This window comes from Mus musculus, chromosome 6, assembly GCF_000001635.26.
Source record: "Mus musculus strain C57BL/6J chromosome 6, GRCm38.p6 C57BL/6J".
In the NCBI taxonomy this organism is placed as follows: Eukaryota; Metazoa; Chordata; class Mammalia; order Rodentia; family Muridae; genus Mus; species Mus musculus.
In genome coordinates this window covers 148,210,799-148,238,072 of record NC_000072.6, presented here as the reverse complement: position 1 = coordinate 148,238,072, position 27,274 = coordinate 148,210,799, and the positions used below count along the sequence as shown (strand labels likewise).

At 42.4% G+C, this 27,274-nt stretch overlaps 2 protein-coding genes and 1 long non-coding RNA gene across 19 annotated transcripts in view; 2 read left to right on the top strand and 1 right to left on the bottom strand.

Annotated features, from left to right (window-relative positions):
- Positions 1-5,643, top strand: part of Tmtc1 (transmembrane and tetratricopeptide repeat containing 1) — a 212,341-nt gene extending 206,698 nt beyond the window's left edge. For 2 of the 3 annotated variants that reach the window (NM_001347518.1, NM_198967.5), the window contains one exon: positions 139-5,643. In NM_001347518.1, coding sequence (NP_001334447.1) covers positions 139-279 — 141 coding nt within the window. In that variant the 3' untranslated portion in view covers positions 280-5,643. The remainder of the gene's footprint in view (positions 1-138) is intronic. The other variant, XM_006507072.4, reaches the window with a different exon arrangement.
- On the bottom strand, positions 2,410-25,785 carry 4732416N19Rik (RIKEN cDNA 4732416N19 gene). The gene is made up of 2 exons (NR_015615.1): positions 25,643-25,785; positions 2,410-2,817 (listed from the first exon to the last, which is right to left on the bottom strand). It is a non-coding gene; the product is annotated as an RIKEN cDNA 4732416N19 gene (long non-coding RNA).
- Positions 25,685-27,274, top strand: part of Ergic2 (ERGIC and golgi 2) — a 33,071-nt gene continuing 31,481 nt past the window's right edge. For 5 of the 15 annotated variants that reach the window (XR_378169.4, XR_001785162.1, NM_001286560.1 and 2 more), the window contains exon 1: positions 25,699-26,103. The gene's annotated coding sequence lies outside the window, so the exon portion shown is untranslated. Of the gene's footprint in view, positions 26,104-26,126; positions 26,610-27,274 lie in introns of those variants that run through there. The other 10 variants (XM_030255561.1, XM_030255557.1, XM_030255559.1 and 7 more) reach the window with 8 other exon arrangements.

Sequence of the window (27,274 nt, the reverse complement as noted above, 5' to 3'; positions counted from 1 at the left end):
GAGATAGGATGAAAATATCCATGGATAAGGATTCCTTAGGGGAGCCTTGATCACTGGCAGTCAGAGGAAAGGGAGGTCCCTTCTCCATCTTCAGAGGATTGTGCTGAGCAGAGTCTTGCTCTCTTTCTTTCCCTGCAGGGAAGCTATGTGTCTGCAAGGGCCTATTATGAGAGAGCCCTGAAGCTGGTTCCAGACAGCAAGCTGCTGAAGGAAAATCTGGCCAAGCTGGATCGCCTGGAGAGGAGGTTACAAGAAGTCAGAGAACGGGATCAAACATAGATCAAAAAAGGACACATTCACGTGGGACTCACCGGCCTGAAGAGGACAGAGTTGGGGAGGCCTTGCTTATACACAGCAGGCTCTGCCAGCCAGGCAGTCCTCTCCTGGTGACACAGTGGGAGTCAGTCACTGATGACTGTGTTGAAAGAGTTGTTTCCATGAAGAGACAAACAGCAGAGGAGAGCACACTGTCTGCAGGGAAGGGAGATAGCAAGTGCACGCTTTGCCAGCTCCTGTGTGACCCCCAGTCCCAGGATATTAAGCAGTGCTTTGGCAGCAGATAGTGACCTTCATTATTACTATAGCCCAGAAATACAGAAACTCAAAGTCCTGTAAACACAGCAGCTGTTCCTAAGAAAGGATGTGTTCTCTGAAGTCAGCCCTTGAAAATCCGCTTGTGCAACTTCAGTTAATTCTCAACAATCTAGAGTCGGTGGTGAAGAGCATTGGTAGAGCCCTGTGGAGGCAGGGGAGCAGAGCACTTGATAGCTGGGCTTGGGCTAGCATCGCCCAGATTATCACTAAGCACTTTTGGAGAAGTACATTAAATGCTACTCTGGTATATGTTTTTTTCTAGTGCCTAAAACACCAAGATGGAATCTTCTAGAATTGTATGTGACTATATGTATCTCTACAGGAAAGTCGAAGCTCAGCACCCTTGATTCTTTATGGAAGTGTTTTAAATGTTTGAACTGTATTCCAGGTTTCACTAGTGTTGTGTCTCCACTCTGAGCCTTCTGAGTGCATTAACACTGAGGTTGGGACCCTGAAATGTGTTGCTCAGGTGTGGAGCTGTGGGCTGCACTCCTCACAGAAGTGTTAAAGGGTCTGTCCAGGGAAGGGCTCTACTTTATTCTTTTAAGATCAAGACTTATGAGATTTATTGTTTTTGAAAGATATATTTGAGCACTAAAGAATCTTTACATTGTGTTACAGAATTCCTCATAGACTCTTAAGTTGAGGGAAAAGAGCTCTGTCATTGACTTTTGAGATTTACTGAGGATTCTGTATTTAAAACACAAGTGAGTTTGGAGACTTTGTAGAGAATACTCTAAAACTCTAGGATGAAGTCAAAATTCATAATTTTTTAAAAATATATTTATATTTAAAAACAAGGAAGACAAAGTTGAAATCACAATTTGACATTATTTTTAGTGTTATTTATTGTATAACTTATAAAATATTTAATATATATCCATAATTCTTGTTTTTTTCCTCTGTACATAGTCATTTTGATAGCAGCTCTCAAAACCAAGCATATGAAAATTGCAAGATAGGAAAGCTTTCACAGTCTCCCTAAATCATATTGGTTATTTGCCAATAAGACTAATGGAGTTAGGGTCAGCTCAGTGTTTGGGGAGGGAAGGATTTGGAAGGGCTTATCACTGAAAACAAAACACCACAGGCCATGCAGGTCCTGATGCTGAGCCAGCCATCACACAGACATGACAGGTGGAAAGCAAAACCATCTCACCAGTGCAGCCAGGCCCGAGGGAAAACCCTCTGCTGCTTACAGCCCAGCATCAGGATGCCGTGCCTCTGTGTGCTGTTTCTGAAGCAGATAAGCTGAAGTAAATGGCTGGAAATGTATTTGGAAAGGCATGGCGAGGGAGTTGATCCAACACACACCTGCTTTTTGGGGGCAGTTTTTTGTCACCTGGTTTCTGTCAACATTACCTAAATTATCATAAATTGATCTAAAAACTTTTTTCCATCTAAGATATAAATCTTTACTCCCAAGGTCAAAAAGTGTACTATAGTGTTTATTATAAAATAATTCCTAGCCCCTAAGTTGGATGGCAGGGACCCTTGGTAAAAGTCACCTCTTAGTTATAATAGTATTTAACAAAATAGATGCATTAAAAGGTAATGGAATAGATTGAACTATAACATTTGACAGGACTTTGCCTTACAGAAAGCACTTCAGGTGGTCTCAGTATACACTTGCTAGAGTAATTAAAAGGCAACTACAGCGTAAACCTTTCAGAGGAGAAAAAGCCACATGACATCTAGGAGACTGCTTTATCTGGGCCTCTCTTCTTTCTCATTTGTCTCCCCACTTTGGCATCTCCTGAAGCAGTTAAAAATAAGCACTGCTTACAAAGAAAAGCAAAATCAGCTTGCTTTGTTGGCCTAGATATTTTGGATCCTTTATTGAAATGAGGCAGTGAGATAGTTTCCATGGTTGAAATGTTTCCTGTGAGAAGATCAGTTGCAAACCGTTTGAGTGTATTTTGTAACATGCTATTTGGTCCTTGTGACGTGGAGTCATCTTTATTACAGTAGAAACAGAGCCTGGTGTCTCATGAAAATGCATCTGCTTTGCCATCAGCAAGCTTGTGCCCCATGGTAACTGGAGAGCTGTTCTGACGCCTGGGGGCAGAGCTGGCTTTGTCCTAGCAGGGTCTCATCATGGGTACTGAGACTCAGACCCAGGACCTTGTGCACTCCCTCTGAGCTCTGTCCACAGCTAAATTTATTCTTCATGTTTTTTGTTTGTTTGTGTCCAGCCCTGGGTCTCAGAATTCTGAAGTATGCCTTAGGTAGGAAGGAGACAAAAAACAAATCAGGACTTGCTTTACCTGTTCTGAACCCCAGCATAGCATTCCTGAAGTTCTTCTTTCCTTACACAGAGCCCTTAACACACATCCTTGTAGCCCCTCCCACCACCACCATTCCTTTTCAGGCCTGTCCTTCATCGTACCTAGACCCAGCCAATGTCATGAAATCCACACATGTGGCAGTCCATTCATGTGCCCATTGACATAGAAGTTATAGGAATGGCTTGGGGGTTATTTGGTTAGGATTTTTCAAAATGATTCAGATGATACAATGCCATTTATAAAACCTGATTTGGTGGTAGAACGCAGGTGAATAGACCAAAAATATGGAGACCGTGGGGAATAGTGCTCTTTGAGGCCTGGGGGCCCTTGTTTGTTTGTGTGGTTCTGGTGTTGGAACTTCATGTATGCCAGGGGAGCCTTCTATCACTGGCTACTAGTGACATCTCAGCCCTGGAGTTGTTTCTTTTGAAGTTTTGTCTACATTAGTATGCAGGTTCTCTTTTGAAGTCTACAGCAGAATTTCACAGGCTTTTTGCAGCTTTCAGCCAAGACTAAATAAAAATTCTAAACCACACTGTAGAAGCAAACCTGAGGTGACTAAACTGAGGGGGAAAAGAAATTAAATGTCCCATTTCTTGTGACTGTTAGCAGACAGTTTATATCCTGCTTACAGAGCAGCATGGGTTGGTAGGGAGGTCCTCCCTCCAGCACACGGTCTCCCAGCACTGGCTGCCTTTAGAGAACTAGGACCCTTCCTCTGGTGCTAGCAAAGTCCTACAGGGCTGAGCACTTTAAGGAGGTTTGTGACTTTTACCAAGGGGATGCCATTAAAATGACAATTCTATTTCTAGATTAGACTAAAATAAGCCAAAGAATTCTAAAGAATGAGTCATTGCCCCATGGGTTGGTTAACGCCATTACTCCTAGACAGACTGGGAGGTGGCTGAGTGGGGTGGCTTTATGCTTGTGGCCACTGGACTATAATTTGCCCTTCTATTTAGAAAATGCTTGGGTGTCAGATGGAGAGGCACCACCTTGCTACGTGCATGTACCAGGCAAGGTACCAAAGATAACAAATGAAAAACAAACCCATGATTTCTTTGGGCTCTTAGAAGGTGTCCAAGGCTCAGTGCTTGCCTCTGCCTCTCTCCCTCTTTCTCTCTGCCTGGCACAGACACTGGGGCTTTGTCATTTAGTTCTTGATTATACTTACTCAAACCTGTTTTGTTTTTTGAGCCAGGTGGTGGTGGTGCACACCTTTAATCCCAGCACTTGGGAGGCAGAGACAGGTGGAACTCTGACTTACAGCCCAGCCTGGGCTACAAGGTGAGTTCCAGGACAGCCATGGCTACACAGAAAAAACAAACCAACAGCAACAACAATAACAAAAAAACACACACTCATACAAACACTTTTTAAAAACAAGAATCATAAGCAAAAATGCCTTTCTTTTCTGTCTGTGGTGGGTCCACCCAGGAGGAGAAGCCTTCAGGAGACTCCTGACAGTAGTGGTACATGGCGAGTACCTGTACTAAGGAGTTGGCTTGTTCTTGCTTTCTTATTTTCATATCACAGTTTCCATTGTAGGTTGTCATTTCCCAAATACTGCAAAGCCCAAGTATCTAAATGGCATCCTTTTACAGGTAATACTATAGATGTCTGTCAAACCTTACTCCCAGACAGCAGCTATATAAGCTAAGGCTATGGAATACCAAAAACAATGTCAGAAATATAATACTTGCCATTATTCCGAATTTTCAATTCAAAGCATGTTTTATAGTTCTGAAAACACTTCTAATATTTTTGTTTCTGTGAGCTCTTTGTTCTGAGAGAGCAGATAAATAACTATAGTAAAACCGATGGCTTCCTATCAAAGTGGGACCACAGGATAGAAAAAATACATGAAGCTGTCAGTTGACTCATTAAAATATTCCATTTTGATCATTTGGACTCTTCTGATTAAAGCCACCAGGACATGTAACTTTAAAAAGAGACAGCACCTCACAATGTGTGTAGTCCTGGTCTGATGTTGTAAATGTAGGTAATCAGCTGTTCCTAACTGGAAACATCTGCATGCAGAGATCAGAATATCTCCCATTGGCACACACACTATATTCATAGCGAATCTGGAAGTTCCTAATGTGCATATCCTTTGGGGGTTCTTTAGCTGTTGGCCCATCATGGGGGCACACTAGTGCAAGATTACTGCTTCAGAGTTCTAATCGTAGAGTCACTCTGAGGAGCTGCATCGCTGAGGCAGGTTGGTCTGTCTCAGTGGAGTTTGTCCCCCGTGAAGTACTGTCCTGTCCATGATCCTCTTCAGTGCATTGAAAAGCACTGCTATGCATCTGTGGAGATAATGATTTGGCCCCACTCCTATCATTCTCGGTAGTGTGCACCACAACCACAACAAAACACAAACAACCCCCGGGAGGATCAGGTTGCCCGGGTCTGTAACATGACAAGAATAGTAACCCTTACTTTACAGTCTATGTGCTTAAAGTTCTTGTAGTGACCCTGTCACTTTCCTGGGAGCCCAGGGTGCTGAGGTGTCTCCAGAGGCCAGGGCTTGTTTTGACTGTGTGGAAGTCACTGTGTTTGCTGTCAGGACCTTGTTCTTTGTTCCCTCTGCTCAGTGTTCCTATTTTGGGTGATTGTATATAAATGTACACCTGCATTATTTTTGCTATGCTGCTTAAAATATTTCTCCATTTAAGTCTGACTGTATACTTTGCCTAAGTCTTTCAAAAATAAAATTTATGTAAATGTCTATTTTATATAAAACATGGTAAAATAAGAATTCTGTCTGGCCTCAGTCTCTCAGGTTCTCTGATTAGATTCCATTAATAGTCTTTTTGCTAGTAAATCTGGGCTTCAAAAGTAAAGGTGGCCTGTCCTTACCTGTCATCCATATCACAAGTGCCTACTTTTCTGCAGGAGACTCTGCCCTTGTCTCCCTTGGCAGACACCTCCAGGCCAGACTCTGCCCTCTGCTGGCTTTGTAGGTGTCTTTGGGCCTTTGTGTGTGTGTGTGTGTGCAAATGGAAGTTAGAAATCAGTGGTTAAGCAGTACCTAGACCCAACACACACACACACACAAGTCCCTCCCTCCCTCCTCCCTACCCCTTCCCTCCTACCTCCACCCCCCCATCTCTGTACTTTACCTCATGCAACTTTATCCTCCCCATTAGCCTCTGTGTTATCTATCCTTCCCTTTCCTCTGCTTGCTAGCTTTTGCTAATTCTGTCTTAATGCTCACTAATGAATGGGGACACAGCATCCCATCACTAGCACAAAACGGGGTAAAACACCACAATCTCCATCAAAACCCAGGGCCAGGTTGGGGCAGGAGGAAATGCCGAAAGGCAAAGAAGACAGTGAAGCAGGAAGATCATGAGGGATACCTGACTCCAGACAGGTGACAGGTGCAGCCCCATAATACCCTGAGTGGAGTCAAACAGCAGTTTCAGCTCACCTTCCTCACTTGGTGTCGGCAGTTTGTAGACTCCGAGGATGCAGATAACAGGGAAACCATAGGGCCTGTGCCAGGGGGTGGACTGCTGCTGCTGCTGCTACTTTACCCCCAGAACATAGGTCATGGAGGCCCCTAGATCCTGCAACCAGGTAAAGATCACATCTCTATGACTTACTCTAGATTTCCTATAGCTGTGGCCAGTATAGGCCCAGATATTCCCAAAGGAAGGCCTGCCATGGTGGAATGCTTTGAACTGGGAGTTTGCAAGTTTCTCCCTTAGAGCCCAGTGGTCCCAGCATCTTTAGTGCAGTCCCAGCTTTCTAACCAAATCTAGTGTCAGAGGGATAGCTGGTTCTCTCCTGCCTTCTGTTAGGGCAGTGTAGGGGCAGATGGCGGGGCTCTGAGCAAGCTCTGATCAACCTGAGCTGCCTGCGGGACGTACTTATAAGAACTCCAAGAAATTAAGGGAGATTTCTTAAAGTTGAATGATAATCGGGGTCTCTGAGCCAGGCGGGGGAATCTGACATCTTGACAAAGTAAAGCCTTAAGTTAAGTACAGGTTCTGTGTGAGCATAGGCACCTGTGTGGGTTCCAGCAGCACTTAGGTGTGGAATCCCAGTGGCTGATGTGAAAAGCAGGGGAATGGCCTGGAATCGGTCTTTGTTCCCCTGAATAGTAGTTGGGGAATCCCCATAGTTGGTGGATACTAGGTCAGAACAAGGATGTCCATGGCTTTTTACTTTTAAAATGTTCTTTTAAAACAAACATTTATTTTCCGTGTATGTGGGTGGGAATTTATGCATATACATAGATACATCAGATCTGGAACTGGAAACTACAGGCAATCGTGAATTGCCGTGTTGATGCTGGGACATGAACCCAGCATATCCTTGAGACAGATGGATCTTTATGCCATATACCTTAATATTCTAGTATAACAAAAATGATGTAAAAGTAACTTTTATTCTCCAGAAGTAACTGTCATTGTCTTCCCGGAGGCTTACTGCCTCTGTCTTCTAACGTAGGCCTAGTCCTAGAAGCTTCAAGCCTCCGTGTATAATCTTATCTAGACCTAGAATGTTTTCTGTCTGAGACTTACTGCTAAATAAGCTCACCCTTTCTTCTTTCTTAACTCTGGCTGGCTGGTTCAACTCAGCTGTTCTGGCTCAAACTGCTCTCCAAGCTGACTGATTCAATCCAGCTTTTCTGAGTTTCTGACTGAATTGCTCCTCTTGGCCTCATACTAACTTTGGCAATATGCTCGTATGGCTCCTTCTCATTCTCTGTCCCGTTCTGTCTTCACCTGTGGCTAGCTTGTTCTCTCTGCAACCTGTCTCTGTAAAACTCTGATAGAACTGCCTTCTTCCTTCCTCCTCTGCATTGCTGTCTTAAGTAGCTCCCCTTTCCTCTCTTGTGAGAGTTGTGAACAGTCTATTCTGCCAGTCCTTTCTCTGACTCATCCCTTTGTCTAACACTCAATTAAATATCACTTTCAAACATGGGTGCTTCCTTCTATAAACTAACTTCACCTTTATTGTTTGGGATTAAAGGTATATAATTAGGGTATGTCTGTATTCCTGCCAGAGGGATTAAAAGTGTGTGCTAAGGTTGAGCCACACCACATCTAGAAACAACCCTCCCCCCGGCCCCCCGAAACAACACAATCTCATGGTTTACAGTGTGATCAAATATCCTGCAACAGAATGACCTGTTATATTCATGCTCTGTCTTTGTGGGAACTTGGATGCTTGCTATTCTCGCTCTCTGCCTCAACTTTACCAGCCTTGTAGTATTCTTCCAGGGCTGTACTTGCCATGTGAAAGGGTAAGGTTGCCATGGGAAATAAGGCAGAATCAGGAGCTGTTACAGACTCCTTTTCCACTGATAGTCACCTGATGCCAGACTAGCTTGCATTGTTGGCTGCTACTCCCAAGACAGCAATGTTAAGCCTTCTCCCATGAGACTGAATTTACTCTATAGCCAAGACAGACCTTGAATGTGGGATACTCCTGCCTCAGCTTTCAAGCGGCTAGCATTACATGCTTAACTTTCAGGTTTATGTATTAGCTAATACAGAAAGAATTAAGCCAGCAATAGTAGAACACATCTGTAATACCTAATAGCACATAGGAGCCTGAGGCAGAGTGATTCCAAGTTCAAGGCCAACCTGATCTACCTATAGATCTACCTATTCTCTCTTTTAAAAAAGAGGAATGACTTAAGAAATGTTTCTTTACTGCCAAACAATAATTTAAAGGGTGACTTTGAAAATAAAATTGAGTCTTTCCATTAAGATTGTATGACAGATAATGGCCATAATAATGGTGTCTGTTATGAAGACATTACCATCTGAAAGGTGCTCTGTAACTTGTGTTACCGCTCTTAATAAAGGGCATCTTGAATCCCATGACTGAGTTGGTGTCTTCAAGCGAGAAATGGAAATGAGAGTAGTTATGGCCAGAACCAAGATTCCTGCCTGTGTTCAGGAACCTGCTTTGAATAAAGTGCTGAAAAATAAGCACAGTGACTTTTCCTGAAATGAACAGTCTGGCAATATGGAAGGTTAGTCTCCAAACAGAAGTGTTAGTGCATTCTTGGCAGTTGGTGGATTTGGTCCCTGGACATCTCTTCATTTGGAGACTTTGATATGGAAATGTACTAGATATCCAAGTTTACTTTTAAAAGATTTAGTTATTTTTGTGTATATTAATATTTTTCCTACATGTATGTTTGCAAAAAAGCATTCTTCCTAGATATCCTAGGAAGTGGGAAGGCATCAGATCCCCTGCGACCGGAGTTACAGTTGTGAACTGCTTTGTGGGTGCTGGAAATTGAAACTACGTCCTCTTCAGGAGCTCTGGACCACTGTGCTGTTCTCCAGCCCTAGAACCAAGTTTGAAACATTTTAAGGCCATCAAAAGCATTACAAAATTACATATATAGGTAAGAGTAATTTTCATAAAGTAAATAACCATGTGACTGGCCTTGGAGCAAGAATCTAAATGAGTATCCAACATGAGTAGCCCCTGCCTGCCTCTGTACTTTCACTCCCCTAGAAGTAGCCAGGATCCTAATAACATGGTGAGTTTTGTGAACTGAAGACTTTTCAACCCGTTTTTTGGTTCTTAGGACTTGATAAATTGTGCCCTGGGAAGCAGCCCTGTCAGATATGTTTGGAGACTGGGCTGTAACAAACCTAAACCACAGCTATCCCATTTTCAATGCAGGTTTTTTTCGTATGTATTCTAAATACTCCTGTCAAAAAAAAAAGAAAAGCCTTATATATTTTTTCCTTCTCAATCTGAAACTCTAGTGATATTTAGTAAGGGCTCCAAAGATGTATTATGGGAAAGGAGGGGATACAACAGTCCAGGGGTGAGGGTTGTTGGACCTTGGGAAAGAAGAGCAAAGGCTGATGTGGAGAAATGGTCCCCATGCCTGTCACACCCTGGAAGTAGAACTACAATAACTTCCTAGGTAGCAGTTGTGCTTAAAGTTCAACTCCTCTGAGAACCATGATCACAGGGGAGTAAATGTTTTCTTCCTTGTTCCATATCTCAAGGTCACTCTGACAAGTTCTAGAACCTGAACTAAGCTTTAGGACAACAACAACAACAACAACAACAACAACAACAACAACAAAATGTTTGACTTAAAATTCTTAGTCTGACATATACAAACTTGTCTCAGAACTCATGAGCATTGATGTTTTTATTTTAACAAAGACTGGATCTTGTATAAAATTTTCATAAGGTATGTCTTTCTATGTCTATGAGGGTTTAAAGCAGCCTTTGAAAGTAGGTTATTTCTTTTTTCAGTTGGCACCTTCCTTTTCTTCTTACATTCAATCTTGTTCATTTTTCTTGGCATGTGGAAATTAGGGTGGCTCTGGACACTTCATCTTGTTAAGTGGCTATGGAATCTATATCCAGAGTATGTGTGAATGCAGTAACCTGGGTGTGCAGCTCTCAGATGGGGGCTGCTGTAACCACAGTCCTGCTGTTCTTAGACACTGTCTGTAGTAACTGGGGCCTGCAGCTCTTTGATGGTGGCTGCTATGACCCACGTCTGTATCTTTCAGATGGTGGCTGCAGTAACCTGGGTGTGCAGCTCTCAGATGGGGGCTGCTGTAACCACGGGCTTGCAGCTCTTGGACAGAAGCTGCTTTTGTTCCGACTACACACTGTCCTCAGGTTTTCAGTGTTTTAAATTCATCCTTCAACCAAACACAGATCCCATCTAACTTTAGACAACAAATAGAAACAACACAATGGCTGCCACCACTCTGCAGATAATACTCGTTAGGTGATCCACAGACTTATCTAGAAAGAATATTCAAAGTCTGTGCTTAGAAATTTTCTTTGGAAAACCTTAAACTGTGAATTTCTTCTAGTTGTTGGGAGCTAGTGGAAAAGAGACTCTTTGTAATATTCTTTGTGTATTTTACATCATACACCCCAATCCCATTCATCTCTCCATCTTCACCCCTAGCCCCTGACACTTCCCCACTAAAAGAAAACAAGCAAAATAATAAATACCCCCTTAAGAAAAAGCATCTCACCGTGGAAGCTGTAATGTGTCACACAGTACACCCTTTTTCCTAAACAGCTTAATTGCAAGTGTTCATTGAATTGAGTCATGGGTCTGGTTTGAGGCCTCTGACTTCTGCTACATCATCTACACTGGACCCTCACCAGGACTTCTCAAGGATATCCTGTTGTTGCCCTGTGTCATGGGGATCCCGCAGCTTTGGATCTGTAGGACCCATCCTTTCACGATCTCCAGCAGTTTATAGATGAGGTAGATGTTGGGGTGGGCCAACACAAAGCCCTGTATCTGGGCCTGGGTAGAAGCTGAGTTGGTCACCCACCAGCTCTCCTGCTCGAAAGCCATCAGGACCAGTTCTCCTGCACTGCCCCAGGTCAATAGCTTTGGTTGGCAAAAATCTTGTAGCTGTGAATAGGTGCCTGGTTGCTGGAGAAGTGCACAGAATTATTTAAACTCCGACCAGAGCACTGGGCTTTAGCTTTCTGGGTGTCTTCTGTGTTAAGGTTCTGGGTGTGAATGACAGAGACTGTCATCAGAATTTAACTCTGCTCTCAATTCTCCTCCAAAAGCTGTTGTCTTTGCCTGAAGAATTTTGGATTTTAGTAAAAAACTAATAGCAAATGGAGGGTTAGGTGTGTATAATAAACTTTCAGGAACATGGAAGTTCTGTAGTCTACCACCCTTGGCTTACAGATTGTTATTCTTTTCCTTTTCATCCACCTCTGTCTCTCTGTGACCTATACACACACTCAACTCCAGATGATGACTAGGAGTGAAGATAACTGAAAAGACCAGCGGGGTGTGGTGGCACATAATATAATCTAGAACTCTGGTGGGAGAGGCAGGAGGATCACTGCAAGTTCAAGGCCAGCCTGGTCTATATAGCAAGAGAAAGGAATGAAGTCAGGATGAGAGATGAGTTTGGGGTAGAGGAAAGATAAAGTACAAATCCCACAGATGAAGTCCAAGAAACATGATTTTTGTGATCTCAGTTAAATGAATTATTTTTATTTTACCTTTTGTTTTGTATGCTTGTTAGTTGGCAACATGTTACCCTATAACCCAGAATGCCCCATACATGACTGAGTTTGAGTTCCTGTGTAATCACTCAGAGGTCGGTAAGTGGCAGTGATAACAGTGATTTTAATGTATCCTTTGAGTTATTCCATTTAAGCTACTAAAAATTAGCATTGAAAATGGTAAAGAACGGGCTGGAGAGATGGCTCAGCAGTTAAGAGCAATGACTGCTCTTCCAGAGGTCCTGAGTTCAATTCTCAGCAACCTCATGGTGGCTCAGGACCATCTGTAATGGGGTCCGATGCCCCCTTCTGGTATGTCTGAAGACAGCTACAGTGTAACCACATATATTAAATAAAGAAATGAAAAAATATTTTTTTTAAAAAAGAGCACTGACTGCTCTTCTGAAGCCCTCTTCTGGTGTGTCTGAAGAGTGACAGTATACTCACATACATAAAATAAGTAAGTCGTTAAAACATAAAAAAAAAAAAAATCCTGGCTTAAAAAAAAAGAAAATGGTAAAGAAGATGTTTCTGTGCCGTACGTGTTCACAAATTTTTAAGCACAGCAAAGGACTTCCAATGTTTGTCTATGTGAGCATGTCGTTTTACTTAGTTCTTTCACTACTTTATGTTAGGACCATGCATCTTGATACTAATCCATTCCCACTTTGCTGTTCATATAGAAGAATTAACAAACCTGGGCATTTGAGATTGTTTTCCCCATTTATAAGAAGAAAGTGACTGGCTGGGAATGGATGGTGTTACCAAACCACATATGCATGCAGATTTTCTATGGTAGATTCCTGTTGAGAAGGAGCACACAGATGTACTGAAACCTCTGAAAGATCATGCAAGACACCCTGTACTAGTTGCTTTGACTGGAGAATGAACTTAATTATTTTGCTTTATTAACCATGTCCTAACTAGAGGAGAAGATACAACAAGAATAGTGACCAGGCAGCCATTTAATTTACTGTTAGATCAAAACAGACGAAGAAATATCTGCTTAGTTATTATTAGATATTATTATAATATATTACAATAGTCATCCAAATAAAACAAATCCTTCCAAAATAACAGAGCCTGAGGCACTGGGGTAGCCTGAATCCCTGAGGCTCTTCATCTCTTATAGGCCTGCTGTCACTTTGCTGTTGCCCAAGTCTGTTTGCATGCAGGGTTCCCCTGCTGGGTGGTGAGTTTTCTGGGGCACAGCAAAGGGGACATCATGGATGCATTTACAAGCCAATAGCTTAGATGTCACTATATCAGAGATTTCACTCTGTAAATGGTCATTTTTCCCCTAAAGGAATAGAGATGGAATAAGCAAGATGCCAGATGTGCCCTTGAACAGAGCTAGCTGAAAAGTGAAAGACATGTCCCAGTATGTTCAGCAAACTGTTCTTTGCCAGACTTTAACTATGGGTTCCGAATCTAATCATTTCTCCCAGCAAGATTAATGGCTGGCTAACTGACTGAGGCTTCAGGGAACAGGTCTTCAGGTGCATTGCAACTCAGCAGCTGTCCTAGTTTTATTTCTGTCACTTGTTTTAGCTCACAGTTCCCAGTCATTGTCCATTAGTGACATCGAGTCAAGGGAATGCTGAGCAGCCAATCAAAACACAAACTCATCAAGAGCATCAAGAAACCGATGATCCCATGCTGACTGCTTGCTTTTCTCTTGGCTAGCTTTCTTTACTCTTACACAGTGCTGGATCCAGACAAAGAAACAGTGCTGCTCTCATTCAGAGTGAGCCTCTTTACACACAATTCCTCAACTGAGGCTCTCATCTCCGATAGTTCTAGGTTGTGGAAAGACAACATACTTACTTATCACAGGAACACATCATGAAATCCACTGTGCCATTTCTGAGATTGTTTTGAATTTCCAATTTGATTTAAATTTTACCACTATAATTCTCTAAGAAATCAAGAACACAGGACAAATTAAATGTAATGAACTTTTTCCAATTTCACACAAGAACCCATATCCAACTGGAATAAGGACTGATTCTCTTTCTAAAAGTCCAGATCACTGATGCTCATGACAGAGACTCATTGTTCTCTTCTCATTGTTACATGGTCTGTGGCTTTCATATATTTTGAATTCCAGAATCCTGAATTTCATATGTTCTATAACTGAAGCAAAGCTGGAGGCCCAGAGCATTCCTGTTGACTACACCCCTACTGGGTTTTAGAGAAGAGCTGGAGTGTTTGTGGATGTTCAGAATTGCACTATACACCAGGAAAGCCTCCTGTTAGTTTGTCCTATCCTGGGTCTTATATAAGGCTGTCACTCAGTTCTATTTGCAAAGAAAGCCATAGTGAACAAGGAGTGACAGACAGCCAACCTTTCCTGGAATTAAGATTTTTTCTTCTTTTTTTTCTTTTTGCTCTGGGCCTTTTCCAGAAAAGCAGATCATACATGGTTAAAAATGAGTTTTGAGGAAGTTAGAAGCAGGAGGATCAGGAATTCAAGACCATCCCCTTCTGCTACACAGTGAATTGAAGAGCAGCCTGGGCTATAAGAAGACCATGCCTAAAGCAACAATAAGATGTTTGGCTTTTAGTTTTCCTAAGCTCTATTATTGTTTTCAAAATAGGACTTTACAAAAAAAAAATAGGTACTAACAGGAACCTCCAGGAAACCTTGAGGGGCCTTGAGGAAAAAGAGAATTGGGCCCAACTTCCAACACAATCTAGCCAGGATACCAGAACAGACCATATAGTAGAGGATGGTTCAGAAGATGGTTATAAGGGGAGCAAAGAGGAAGGGAAGAAGAGATGAATGAAAAGATTAAACAACACACACACAGGGCTTTCTCAAAGTGGTGTAACTACACAAGGTTGCTAAGTATCTCCAGCTTTCACTCTTTCGCATGTAGGGGCAGACATGTTTCTGTCCAACAGGAGAGAACTGGGGAGACACTGGTCGGTGAGGAACCCTGGAAACATCTGCAGATGCCTTTGTGAGCCTGGGTGCATACCCGACTCAGAAGTACACATAGGCCATTAAAGAGCTTTGAGGCTGAGATTGCTTTTGAGGATAAATTCCAAGAGATGAAGTCACTGACCCATAAGACATAACATTTATCTAAGAAATCTTTCTAAGTGCAGCAGCCATTTAGATGCTAACTAGTCCAAACTGTGGCATGCTTTGCTCTTAAGTCAGATTACTAACCTGTCTCCTAGAAAACTGTCAGTCAAGCTTTCTCCTCGCATCTTGAAGTTTTGAAAGTGAAAGGGTCATGAATTCTTCCTCTGTGAGCCACATCATGTGGTAGGGAAGTCCCTCTATGAAGGGTCTGAGAGGGCAGGAGGCCCTAAGAGCCATTTAATGAGGCTATAAAAGTCAAGTCTGAGCCGCAGTAGAGAAGCTGAGATGTTAGAGTTGCCAGAGCCATGAGAGCTGCCAAGAAAAGCTGCATAAAAGAAGTGGAATCACCCCTAGAGAAAGGTGTGCTGTGGGCAGCAAAGCCATAGGGATCTGAAATTAAAGTCCCAGGCATTAGACGTGAAGCTACAAGGACAGGGTGTTTGCCCTGATGGGCTTTGGGCTTGCTTTTGTTCACCATTTCCTATGTCCTGTTCCTTCCTTTTGGAATGGCGATATATATTCTTTGTCTTATGTTAGAAGAATATTATTTACTTTTTTTTATTTTACAGGGAGTTACAATTAAGAGAATTGAGTCTCAGAAGAAACTTTAGAATCTGGACTTTTGAAGATGGACTAAATGTATTTTGCATTATGATATGGTCATGAGCCTATGTGGGTCAGGAAGTAGCATGTGGTGGTTTGATTGGGGAATGTCCTTCATCGTCTCAAGCAGTTGAATGCTTGGTCCTCAAGTGGTAGCCCTGTTTGGAGAGGTTTTTCTGGTGCAACTCTGCTGTGGTAAGTATGTCACTGGGGGTGAGTGGGCTTTGTGAACAGACTTCTGCTCTGTTCTTATAGAAGAGATGTGAGCTCTCAGTTTCCTCCTGCTGCTGTCACAGTATTTTATCATAGTGACAGAGAAGTAACTTAATACATGAAAAATCAATGAAAACTTGAAACTATCCCATCCCTAACTTATAGGCTCTCTGTATATTAGACTCTTATACAGAAAGATGTTTTCTAGAAAATGTCTTTTTATATTGCCTTTTGAAAACTCTTTGTTGTAGTATCACTGAAAATATCCTATAATTTTCTAACCTAGCATTTCTGTGATATGAAATTGTCAGCTAGAGCCTTATGGAATTGTTGTGTCTCTTCAGATTATAGCTAGCAAACCTGCACAGCTGTAATGGAAGTATTACCTCATCCATGCTGTGTGTAACATCCTGTAATATAAAATGCCATATTTCTCCCTGTGGGAGATAACATTTCATGCAAGACTAGCATTAGTTTCTTACTAATTCAAGGAAATATTTGATCATTCTTCAACTAGTATTTTAATATCAATGACTAAAATATGCTAATTAATGCTTTTCTTCTTTCTCTCCCTTGAATGTATTTATATTCCTCCTGACAGATATGTGTGATATCTACTGTAGGCCAGGGACCCAGTAAACCACAAAATGGACCCCAAACCCTGATCTTAACAAAGTTAAAGTGTAACAAGGAATGAGGCAGTGTAAGGTACATTAAAATTATGTGGGATGGAAACACCAAAGAGGATAGAGTGAGCAGGGAGGAAGGCCCTAGGGGCGAAGACCCCATAGCTGTGTGTGTGAGCAGGGAAGAAGACAGGGGTATGAGGATGTGACACAAAGATATTTGTGTCACAAATCAGCAAGCACCTTTCCGAACAGGTGACATTTACATGTTAGAACATGACAATTATTATAAAAAATTCAAGTCCTCCTCAAGCCTGCATGCTGCATAGGCCACATTGTCTACGATGTATTCTGACAAGAATCACCATGCTCATCAGCCATGTTCTAACTAGCACTTATGAACTTTATTTGAAAAACATGTTTTGACCTTCTGTTTTATGTAAACATAAAGACAACTCTCATATAGAGATAATAAATTGCTCAGAGCCAAATGACCAGCTAAGAGTTAAACCTTCGAACTTCTGATTCATGAAATATACCTCTAGGAAAAACAGCTCCATGTAATTTCAGTCTATAAAGTGCTGGTCTTCCTTGCAAGCATCAAGATCTGTTTCTGATCCGAAACACACACATAAAAGCCAGGTGTGATGGCACACACATGTTATTCTAATGCTGGGAGGCAGAGACAGGCAGATCTACTTGGCAAGCTCCAGGCCAGTGAGGAGCAGATAGCAAAGACAACTGCTTCATCCCATGCTAAAACCTGTTTTAAAACACTGACAACTGAAACTGGTATATGAAGAGGGATGTGAGTGGCAACGGGCAAGAAGGGGTTGGCCACAGACAATGTAGACTGCAGCATTTGTCATAGAGCATCCCAGAAGGGATGCACATCACTATGTAGAGTGGGTCACAGGAGATACACACCACTAGGTTATGGAGGGTCAGAGGAGATGCTCACCTCTAGGTTATAGGGGGTCACAGGAGATGCATACCACTAGGCATAGTGGGTCAGAGGGGATGTACACCACTATTTATAGTGATCAGAGGAGATGCACACCACTGTGTATAGCAAATGTTTTTCATGTCATTAAAAAATGAAAAAAATGTGAGCTATTTTATATAAAGGAAATAAAAATTAGCAATTGCCTAAGTAAATATTTTCCTCATCAGAAAAAAAGTTGAGCAAGTAAAGTTGGGATTTTCAATAGTTCTGAAAAATATTTATTTAAGGATTTACATATGATATTTGAAAATCAATGCTGGGAAAGCTTGAATCTATAAAGATTATATTCTCCAGAAGCTATCAATACCATATTGATCAGATTTAAAATTAAAACAGAGACTCAAGCTTTTTATCTTTTGATTCTTTACCCAATAGCTGGCCAACTGTTGACTAGAAGGATTTTTTAAAGCAAATAACCCACAGAATTAGCCATTATCCTCTCCTCCTCTTCCTCCTCCTTCTTCTTAAAGATCTTTTTATTTAATGTATGAGTATCTGCATGTACACCTGCGTGCCGGAAGAGGGCCCAAGATCTCATTATAGATAGTTGTGAGCCACTAGTGGTTGCTGGGAATCGAACTCAGGACCCCTGGAAGAACAGCCAATGCTCTTAACCACTGAGCCATCTCTCCTCTTTTGATAGATAAGGAACGTGTATATTTCTATACCGGATACCACACAATCTAGACTGAATCCCTTGGGCTGGGGAAGCAGACTGCTCAGCATGCAGAAGGCCCCCAGATTCATACTCAGAATTCCTCTCCAAACAAGGTAGCAAACACTTCAAGTGACTCTCCTACTTTGTTTCTTATGGCCTGTCCTTTACAAAGTTACCATTTTCCTGCAATGTGATCATTGCCTAAACTGAAGAGACTGGATCTGATCAGCTGACTTAGCAATGACTTACAATGAGAAGCAGATCTGAATACTCAATATTACAAAGCGTCCTTGACTTTGACCTTAATTTACCTCTAACTGGTTTCAGTATAGAGATTCTTCTGTATTGGAGAATTCCTAAAATAAAAAAGGCAATATGAGCTGAGACACAGCTCAGCTGATGAGTGCTTCCCTAGGATACAGGATGCCTTGGGTCCCATCCCCAGCTCCATGTCAGTTGGGTGTGGTGGTATATGCCTGTAACTGGGGACAGAGTAGCAGAAGGATCAGAAGTTAAAGGCCAGTTTTGGCTCCATAATGAGTTCAAGACCTATAGAAATGGTTTCTAATAAACTTTATTAATATGACCCAGCCAGCCCCCAATAATCAAGTCACAGTCCTATGGATTTATTTAATCAGCTCCGTGAAATTACTGGTGGATTACCCCTAATCTAACTTCCTATTTACAAGACTGACTGCTTTCCCAACTGTGCTCTCTAAACTGTGCTTGCTGTGTGTATTTTCCTGGGTTGTTTCTGCTCTACCAGAATGTCCTCAGTGTTCATTCCTCACAGACACATACTCCTGGTCCATCACATCTAATGGAGACCTCTTATTCCTTCTGTCTTCTTCCTCCTCCTCCTCCTCTCCTTCCTCCTTGTGGTCCCTACCTATGATCCCCAGCTAGGTAACTGAAAACTGTCTACCTCTATTCCCTCCAGTAATTGGCTGTAGCCATCTTTATTTAGCCAATAGGTTTAAATTGGGAGCAAGGTTTCCACAACAGAAGCTGGTGTACATGGAAATTTGCTTGTCTTGGGGCAGCCAGATCTTGGGGGTATAGCACTTAGTATTCAAATAGCACTTAGTATTCAAATGCTTATCAGCACCAGACCAACCCCCAACAAAGACCAGTCTGGGCTACATGAGACTATATGAAAAACAATGTGTGTGTGTGCATGCATGTGTGCATGTGTTTAATCTCAAAAGAAAATTCAAAATCCCTGCTCTTTTTTTTGACTTATCCAAATAGAAGCAAAAACAACACCACCAAAAAATGTTAGTTAGGCACTAGGCAGATACTTTAGAGGAAACCACATACACTTACAGAAGATAAGGACACAGTGAGGTGCTGAGCCTCCAAATAGCAGCCAATGCTTCCTTAAGTGTGTGTGTGTTTCCTCTCAGATTAGACCCTCTAGAGAAACAAGGAACCAGAGAGGATCACCAAGACCCTAAATTTTCCAATTTTAGGTAACCTGGAGTAAACTCTGTTTATTATAACAAACTTTCCATTCAATGGTTTCATGAGCCCCAAGGTTTCTGAACAGGCAGCACATGAACTGAGCATGCTCATGACTGAGCTGCCCCTGTACACAAAGGAGAGCCTTTCCTGTGAGGATGTCGATGTTTCCCAGTAAAATATAGCAAAAGGTTTATCCTATTCTTAAAAGATGTGCTCCAGTAGAAAATCTCAGACAGATGTGATAAACACTTTCTGAAAAGTGGCAATCACGGAATTAATATACAGTTTCTGTGCTTTATTTTATCTTACTATATACAAACACGCTGAAATGGAAGTCAGGAAAACCATCCTCCTTATAACAGCATTAAAAAACAAAAACAAAAAACCTCACCTTGGCCAGGTGGTAGTGGTGCATACCTTTAATCTCAGCACTTGTGAGGTAGAGGCAGGTGGATCTCTGAGTTCAAGACCAGCCTGGTCTACAGAGCATGCTCTAGGACAGCCAAGACTACACAGAGAAACCCTGTCTCAAACAAAACAAACAAATAAAAAATCCAACACCTTAGAATTAATAAACATTTTTTAAACATCTTAAACAAGTTTGTCTTTGTTTATAGGAGATAATTTGTGAACTACTTTGACTGACAGGTTGGTGCATTATCTTTCATAATACTACAGATGGGAACCGTACAGTTCAGCTACAGACGGCTGACCTCAGTGTGCTGCATTATGTCAGAGGTATAATTACTGCATTACCTGTGCCCTGACTAAGATTCTGCATTGCTTGTTGTTTTATGTGTATGACCCACAGCAGCCTGTGAGGTTTTGGTTTGTTGCTGTTGTTTGTTTTTTAACATCTCAAAAAACAGCCTGAGATGCTGATTGTGTTTGTCTGGCATTTTAAGTCTTTAATGTGTTTATTCCTATTCTTGGCATATGATAAAACAGTTCAAAATTGCTTTCTTCTTTGGTTTTAGTAATCTTGTTAACTTGGTTACTAAATCCAACCCCTTGGAATAAACAAACAAGGGCATTTTTAACAAGATTACTTAGTAATAATAAGCAGATTACCAGGAGTTAAAATCCTACATAATACCTTTAAAGAGAGAGAGAGATAATCCCAAAATATAGATTTAAAGGGCTTACAGGTAAAGAATCTGTAAGTATAAAGACAGCCATGAAGAAGGTTGTACGTGTGAGACTTTGGTTGAGACAGGGCCATGTACAAGGGAGTCTTGTACTGAAGCAGAATGACAGAAAGACAGGGCAATGAAATGTGTATCAAGATGAAGGTACTTCTGAAAGCTTTCCTCATGCCCCATCATGCTTCCGATACCCAGAGCTTCTGACTGAGTGTGGATCTAGAAACTAACCTTCCTTGACAAGGAGATGTCTTTGAAGGGTTTCAACAACAGAGCTGTGGCTGCTCTAGAAAATGAAAGGAAGCAAGGTCCTCTAGGGTATCGCCCTCCAGTGCCAACGGTGATGAACAAGGACAGACTTCTCTAGGTTGAGTGCCCAAGGATCTGGCACGAGGTCCCTCAGTCACCAGAAGAGCTGGGTTGAACCAGTGTTTTGTGAGCAGCACCATTAGAAAGGGGAATTCCAACATCCCCAGAATGGGGAGACATCAGTATGCACGATTTGCATCAGCTCCTTCTACAGAAGATGATGACTGATAAGGCCAAGCATCTGTCCTCACCCTGGTTTGTTTGTTTTTAAGAAGCCTTGGGTTATCTCTTATATATCTAAAGAGAAAGTTGGGGTTTTTACTCAATACTGGAGTCACATACTCAGTGTTGACGGTTAACAAGGTATCCTCTGCAAGGGGATACCCTCTGCTTCATTGGGTCACTGAAGCAGGCTGAAAGGGTTTAAAGCACTTACTTCTGGTGGTCCCTGAGTGACCCAGTCCACTAGCAGGAAGAAATCTACTAGAAAAACTAGGAGTGACTGTAACTCTCTAGTATGATGGGAAGGAAACTTTATTAGTCACCAGTTCACTCCTGTGACAAAGTACCTGAGATGAACAGAGAAAGTAAGGGGACCTATAGGTTTTGGAGGCCTCAGTCCAGGATCTCTTGGACCTATGATGGATCCTTACATGATGGCAAGGTGGAAGGACCAGGTGGATTTCTTACTTAAGGCTCCACTTTCTAAATGTTTCCACTGTTTCCTGTGTGCCTGCTTGTGCTTTCTCTCTCTCCTTCCCTCCCTCCCACACATTTATAAATACCCACACCCACAGAGGAAGAGGGAGAGGGAGAGGGAGAGGGAGAGGGAGAGGGAGGGAGGGAGAGGGAGAGATGAAGATGCTGTGATCAGGAGGTGTTTTCCCAGCAAGAAGCTTAGCCACTGCACTTGGATATGCTGGCCTAAGATTTTTCCCAAATGTGGTAAACTCAACTATACAGTATAGTCTGTGATAGTGGAGGGAACTGCATTCGAGTTCTCTCCTATAATAACTAAAAATAAACTTTAAAAAAACAATACATTTCCAGAGGTTAACATTCCTTACACAGCCACTTCACCATCTGATAGTTAATGGCTTCCTAGCTGTCAAATTATCGACTTACTTTCCTCTCTCTGCTTATACAGGCATCATGAGACACTTTTAAGTGTTTTACTCAAGCTGGAATTCATTAACTTTATTCTGTTTCCCCAGCCACCTCATAATTAGATCTTCTAAAGTGAAATTAGGTTAATTTAGTGTGGCATGTTAAGGACCGTGTGCTGGCTTCTCATGGCCAACAAGTCCTTCTAGTATTGAAATACCGTCAGCCTAACACCTTGCTTTCACATTGTGCTTTTAATCAACAAATATCTATGATCTGCTATAAACATCAATTGGCTTAATCCCCATTGAGTAACATATTACATTATAATCTCAAAAAATTATGTAAACGAAAACTGAGGCACAGCGTGAGGTGAAGGAACATGCCCAAGGTCACAGATTTTAAAAGTGGTAACGACTGTGGCCCACGCTGGGCTCAGCAGGGTGGCTATGAGTCAACCCATAGACCTCCTTGCACTGTCAGGGGGGAGTGGGGAGCTTGTCCTCTGAGACCAGCAGCTCATCCTACAGCACATGGATGAAAGTCATTGAGCATGAAGTTGACATGAAGTTCTGAAACCACTGGGAAACCATGGAGGAACCCTCAAGATGTTGACAGCTGCAAGACAGGAAAAACTGACAAATGGAATTATACAAAACTAATTTAAAAAACCATTATGTACAACAAAGAAAATCATCATCAGAGCAAAAAGACCACACAATGAAAGAGAATCTATCCATGGTGGCTGTGCCCAGAAGAGGGTAGAATCCAGCAGACTCTAACCACAGACTATGGAAGAGGCATCTAACCCTAATAGTCAAGCATTTCTTGGGGGCAGGTCATTTCAAGATCTCAAATTTCCTTTTAAACAACACTCCAAGAAATGTATTGAAACAAATCTGGGCGTTGATTCGTGTCTAAAAACAGCAACAGTGAGAACAGGCAAAGCTGAATGAACCTGGTCGCCATCTAGTGCTAAAACACGGAAGTGACAACCAGCTCAGAGAAAACCATCCCCCTCAGGACAAACAGGCTCAGTATCTGACCCCTGGGAGCACATGTGTCATACCAGCTTGTACCAAGAGCATTTAGGGAACCCTGAGCTTGTCTAGTACTCAAAGTACTCGACCAGAAACTGTCCAGGCAGTAACCTGCATGGGCAAAGTCCCAGTGAGCTGCTGAGATCATTGTTTAAAGGAAATTTGATGAGTTTAAGGAAAATACAGAAAGATTTCAATATCTTATCAGAGAATCTCAAAAAGCTGAAAGGAACTAAACAATTCCCAAGATTAAAAATAAAGTTGGGAACTACTGAAATATCATGGACCTACATATTCATATAAATAAGAAAACTCAGATTTTCAAGCTCCAAGTAGGTACATGGAAAAAATGGCAGAAGCCCATAAATGACAATGTTGAAAACGTGTTCAGAGCAAAGTGTGGTGGCTCACACCTGTGGGGTCACATTTATGCTCCTTCATCTCAGGTCCTTCCACATGTTTGCTATATAGCAAGATATCCTTTCACCTGTGTCTGCTTCAGGAAAACATCCTTTCATCTATGTCTGCTTTAGCAAGACATCCTTTCACCTGAGTGCCCCAGCAAAACATCATTTGACATAACTAACTTTCCAAAGAAACTATAAGTTTCTACTTCACACACCTGTAATCCCTTGGGAAGCTGAGGCAGAAGATCTGCCCAAGTTCATGATCAGCCTGGGATATAGGTAAAGTCTGTCTGGGCAAATAAAAACTAGTTAATACAAAATATGAATAGAGAATTAGTAGTCACCTCTAGCTGAAGCCTGTGATAAAGAGGCTCTATGTACAGCTGAGAAGCTGGGCAACAGTTTCAGGACAAACAACACTGAGATTGGCAGCTAGGGAGAAGAAACAAACACAGAAGACTGTGATCCAATCAAATTTGAGGCTGGTGGTGATGTTCATATATAAAGAAGAATAGATTTGGGTTAGGAATAAGACATGCCGGGCGGTGGTGGCACACGCCTTTAATCCTAGCACTTGGGAGGCAGAGGCAGGCGGATTTCTGAGTTCGAGGCCAGCCTGGTCTACAGAGTGAGTTTCAGGACAGACAGGGGTACACAGAGAAACCCTGTCTCGAAAAAACAAAACAAACAACAAAAAAAGAATAAGACACAAAAGCCACTTGAGGTACATGTGAACCTTAGAGAGTAATATTAGTTTCTCTTTTGTTATTAACTAGCTAAAGCTTGTCCCCAATCTACGGAGAATTAAAAGGATGTCATAAAAATATAGTTTGAGCATTTTAACCCTACTCCTAAACCTCTCTTCAATAAATGAAACATAATGGGATGGAGTCTCTAAAAAGCAGACTGTTTCCCATATATTATGCCACCAATAATATGAAAATTAACCTATAAAGTCAGGCAGGTCTTCCTGGCAATGTAGTTCAGTGGTACAGCTTCACTTGTATCAGGCTCCAAATCTGATGCCAAGCACCAGACAAAACAACAAAACGAAGCAAAGAAAGAGAAGCATTAAAGAAAACCAGAGAAGCTAAATGATTGATTCATTGGTTAAGAAGTTTCACTCTTCGGGAAAAATTAACTTTTATGCTTGTTAGCTTTTAAAATTGTTTTTCTAAAAATAGCAGGGTCAAATTATTTAGTTTTGCTATGTTGTGAAACCCAACTCTCAGGGGGATCGTTATTACTCTAAAGGAAACGTGCCCTGGAGACAAAGGATCAGGTGTAACTAAATGAACAACAGTCCTGCCTTTATCCAAGCTACAGCCTATACACTGTAGACCTGGGTATGGAGACGACAGGGAGGAGCTGCCGATAGATTACAAGTGAGGTAAGTTTGCATTTTAGACATGTATCAACACATTATTATGCCCATTTGACAGATGAGGGGATAGAGATACAAAGAAATGCAATATGCTCAAAGTCACGATATTAACAAGTTAGATTGGATATTTAATTTAGGTAATCTTGGCTTGAGGCTGTGTTTATTATCCACGAACCTTAAGTCAAATAGGAATTTATGATTAATTGGAGTAGTCTTGAAAGTCTGGAGATTAAATTGCCACCAGAGTGCATGCATTTGTCCTTGGTTTGAAGGATGAGGGTCTCTTTTCAGTAAAGGAGTATACACACAGTCAATCTGTAGTCAAGATCTCCCAGCCTGTTTCTCTTTGACAGCTCTTAACTACTCTTTACCTCCCTCTTAAAACTCAAACCCTTACCTACTAACCAAGTAAATAGTGGTATTTCTTGGCAATAGTATTGTGAAGATTAGAGAAAACAGTGCTTTCTGTGTAGACATTCGTCATAAGTACGCTTTCCTTAAAACTGTTTTTAAACCACAACGCGTGCCTGTAAAATTTGGTAGCAAATGGGTAGGACGGGAGCTTGAGTGGGTTCCTCTCCAGCATTTCGGAGCCAACTTTTTTTCCAAAGCCCCTCTATTCCGTCCTGTGCTGTGAAGGGCCATGAGCACACACTGTCGGGCTTTCTTGCGTAGCTTACTTTTAGGGAATCCTTAAGCACACTGACCGAATAATCGAAACCGTTCTCCACGCCCGACAAGGGAGGTTTAGGTGTTGTAGACCGGAATAAATGAAGACGCAAAGCCGGAGGCCTCTCAACCACCTGAGCTGCAGTGTGGCCGGCGCCTTAAGGTGGCTGGTGATCACTTCCGGTCTGTAGTGCGGAGCGCCGTTCCAGTCGGTTTGTCTCGGGGTCAGGCGGAAGGTAACTTCCCCTTCCTGGAAAGGGACCGGCCTCCTATTTTCACTTAGTTTCCACGTAGCCACGCCCCTTTCAGGTTGACCGCGCCGCTTGATTAGATCACATACCGTCAACGCGGAAAGTATCGCGAGTTCTCCATTTGCGCTCCCTTCGGACATGGTCAGCCGTGAGAGTTGCTCTTGTTCTCGCGAGATCTTCGTGTGCGCCGGGCTCGGGCGACCCGGGCTTCTGTGAAACATGGCGGTCGGCTGGGACCGTACCACTAGGTAAGACGCTAAAACCCTGCCGGGGCCGTTTCCTTCGGCGGTTACGGGCGGACGGGGACCTGGGCGCGGCTGAGGGGGCTCCCAGGCCTGGCACTGGCCTGTACTCGTCGCGGCTCTGCGGAGCAGCTGGCCGCGGAGCCGCTCCGCTGCCCGGGGGCGTTCCTGCCGAGTGCCGCCGGCGTCCGCGCCCGCGGCCAGGGAGCTTCGGTGATCGGCCGCGCCCTTCGTTGTCTCGTCCAGGCTGTCGTGGACAGCAGCGACCCTGCCAGCACCGTGGTCACTCTCGCCGTAAATTAAAAGCCGGGCCTAGAGAGGGGCCGGGGCGGGCGCAGACGCCGAGGCAGGTGGTGTGTGTGTGTCCCGTTTGTCAGCTGTTGACCCATCCAGGGGATGACGGCTCAGCTCCTGATACGGGACCGCCGTGGGTATCGTAGACGAGATCTCGGAGATCTACGGGCAAACGTGTCATTAACTTTAGGCGTGCAATTCGGTGCCCTAGGCTATAGGCAAGTAACAGCTGTTTCGGTGTTTCGAGATAGGCTTTCGTTCGGAAGCAATTAAAGATAGTTAAATTAGGCATTCTTCATTGGTTTGAAGTTGTAATTCCGAATTTCACTTCTCCAACCTCCAGTGTACGTCCGTACCTAAAGAAACGAGTGTGCTGCTGCCTTGCGGAAGGTCTCTTTGCCTACCTTTCTTATTAGTTAACCTTAAGTTACTATTCCAGCTTGTAGAGGAAGATCCTGAGAAATAGAAATTCCATGCTTTTGTAGTGAGGGTCCTGGGAAGCAGCTTTCTTTCAGATAGTAAACTTGACTGCTTTGCTGAGTATTACACCTGATTTCACTTCGGAGGTACACATTAAAGAAACATGGCAAGTTAGAGGACTTCTGAAAGGAAGTCACTGTAGTCTAGAACATGAACAACAAAGATTTACAAAACAGCATTTATTTTCACCAGGGTTTGCCATTTAAATAATTCATTTTTAAACAGAAGTTGGTTTTAGACTGTGTGTGCTACAAATTCTTTTTAATAGTTTTCCTAGATTTTAATTTGGTGTTTTAATGACAGCTTGTCTTTTGACTTTTGTGCCCTAGTTTCCTCACCAATAAAATGAGAATCTTATAGTAATACTTACCTCAAAAAGCCAGAGAAGTGCTTCAGTAGAGAC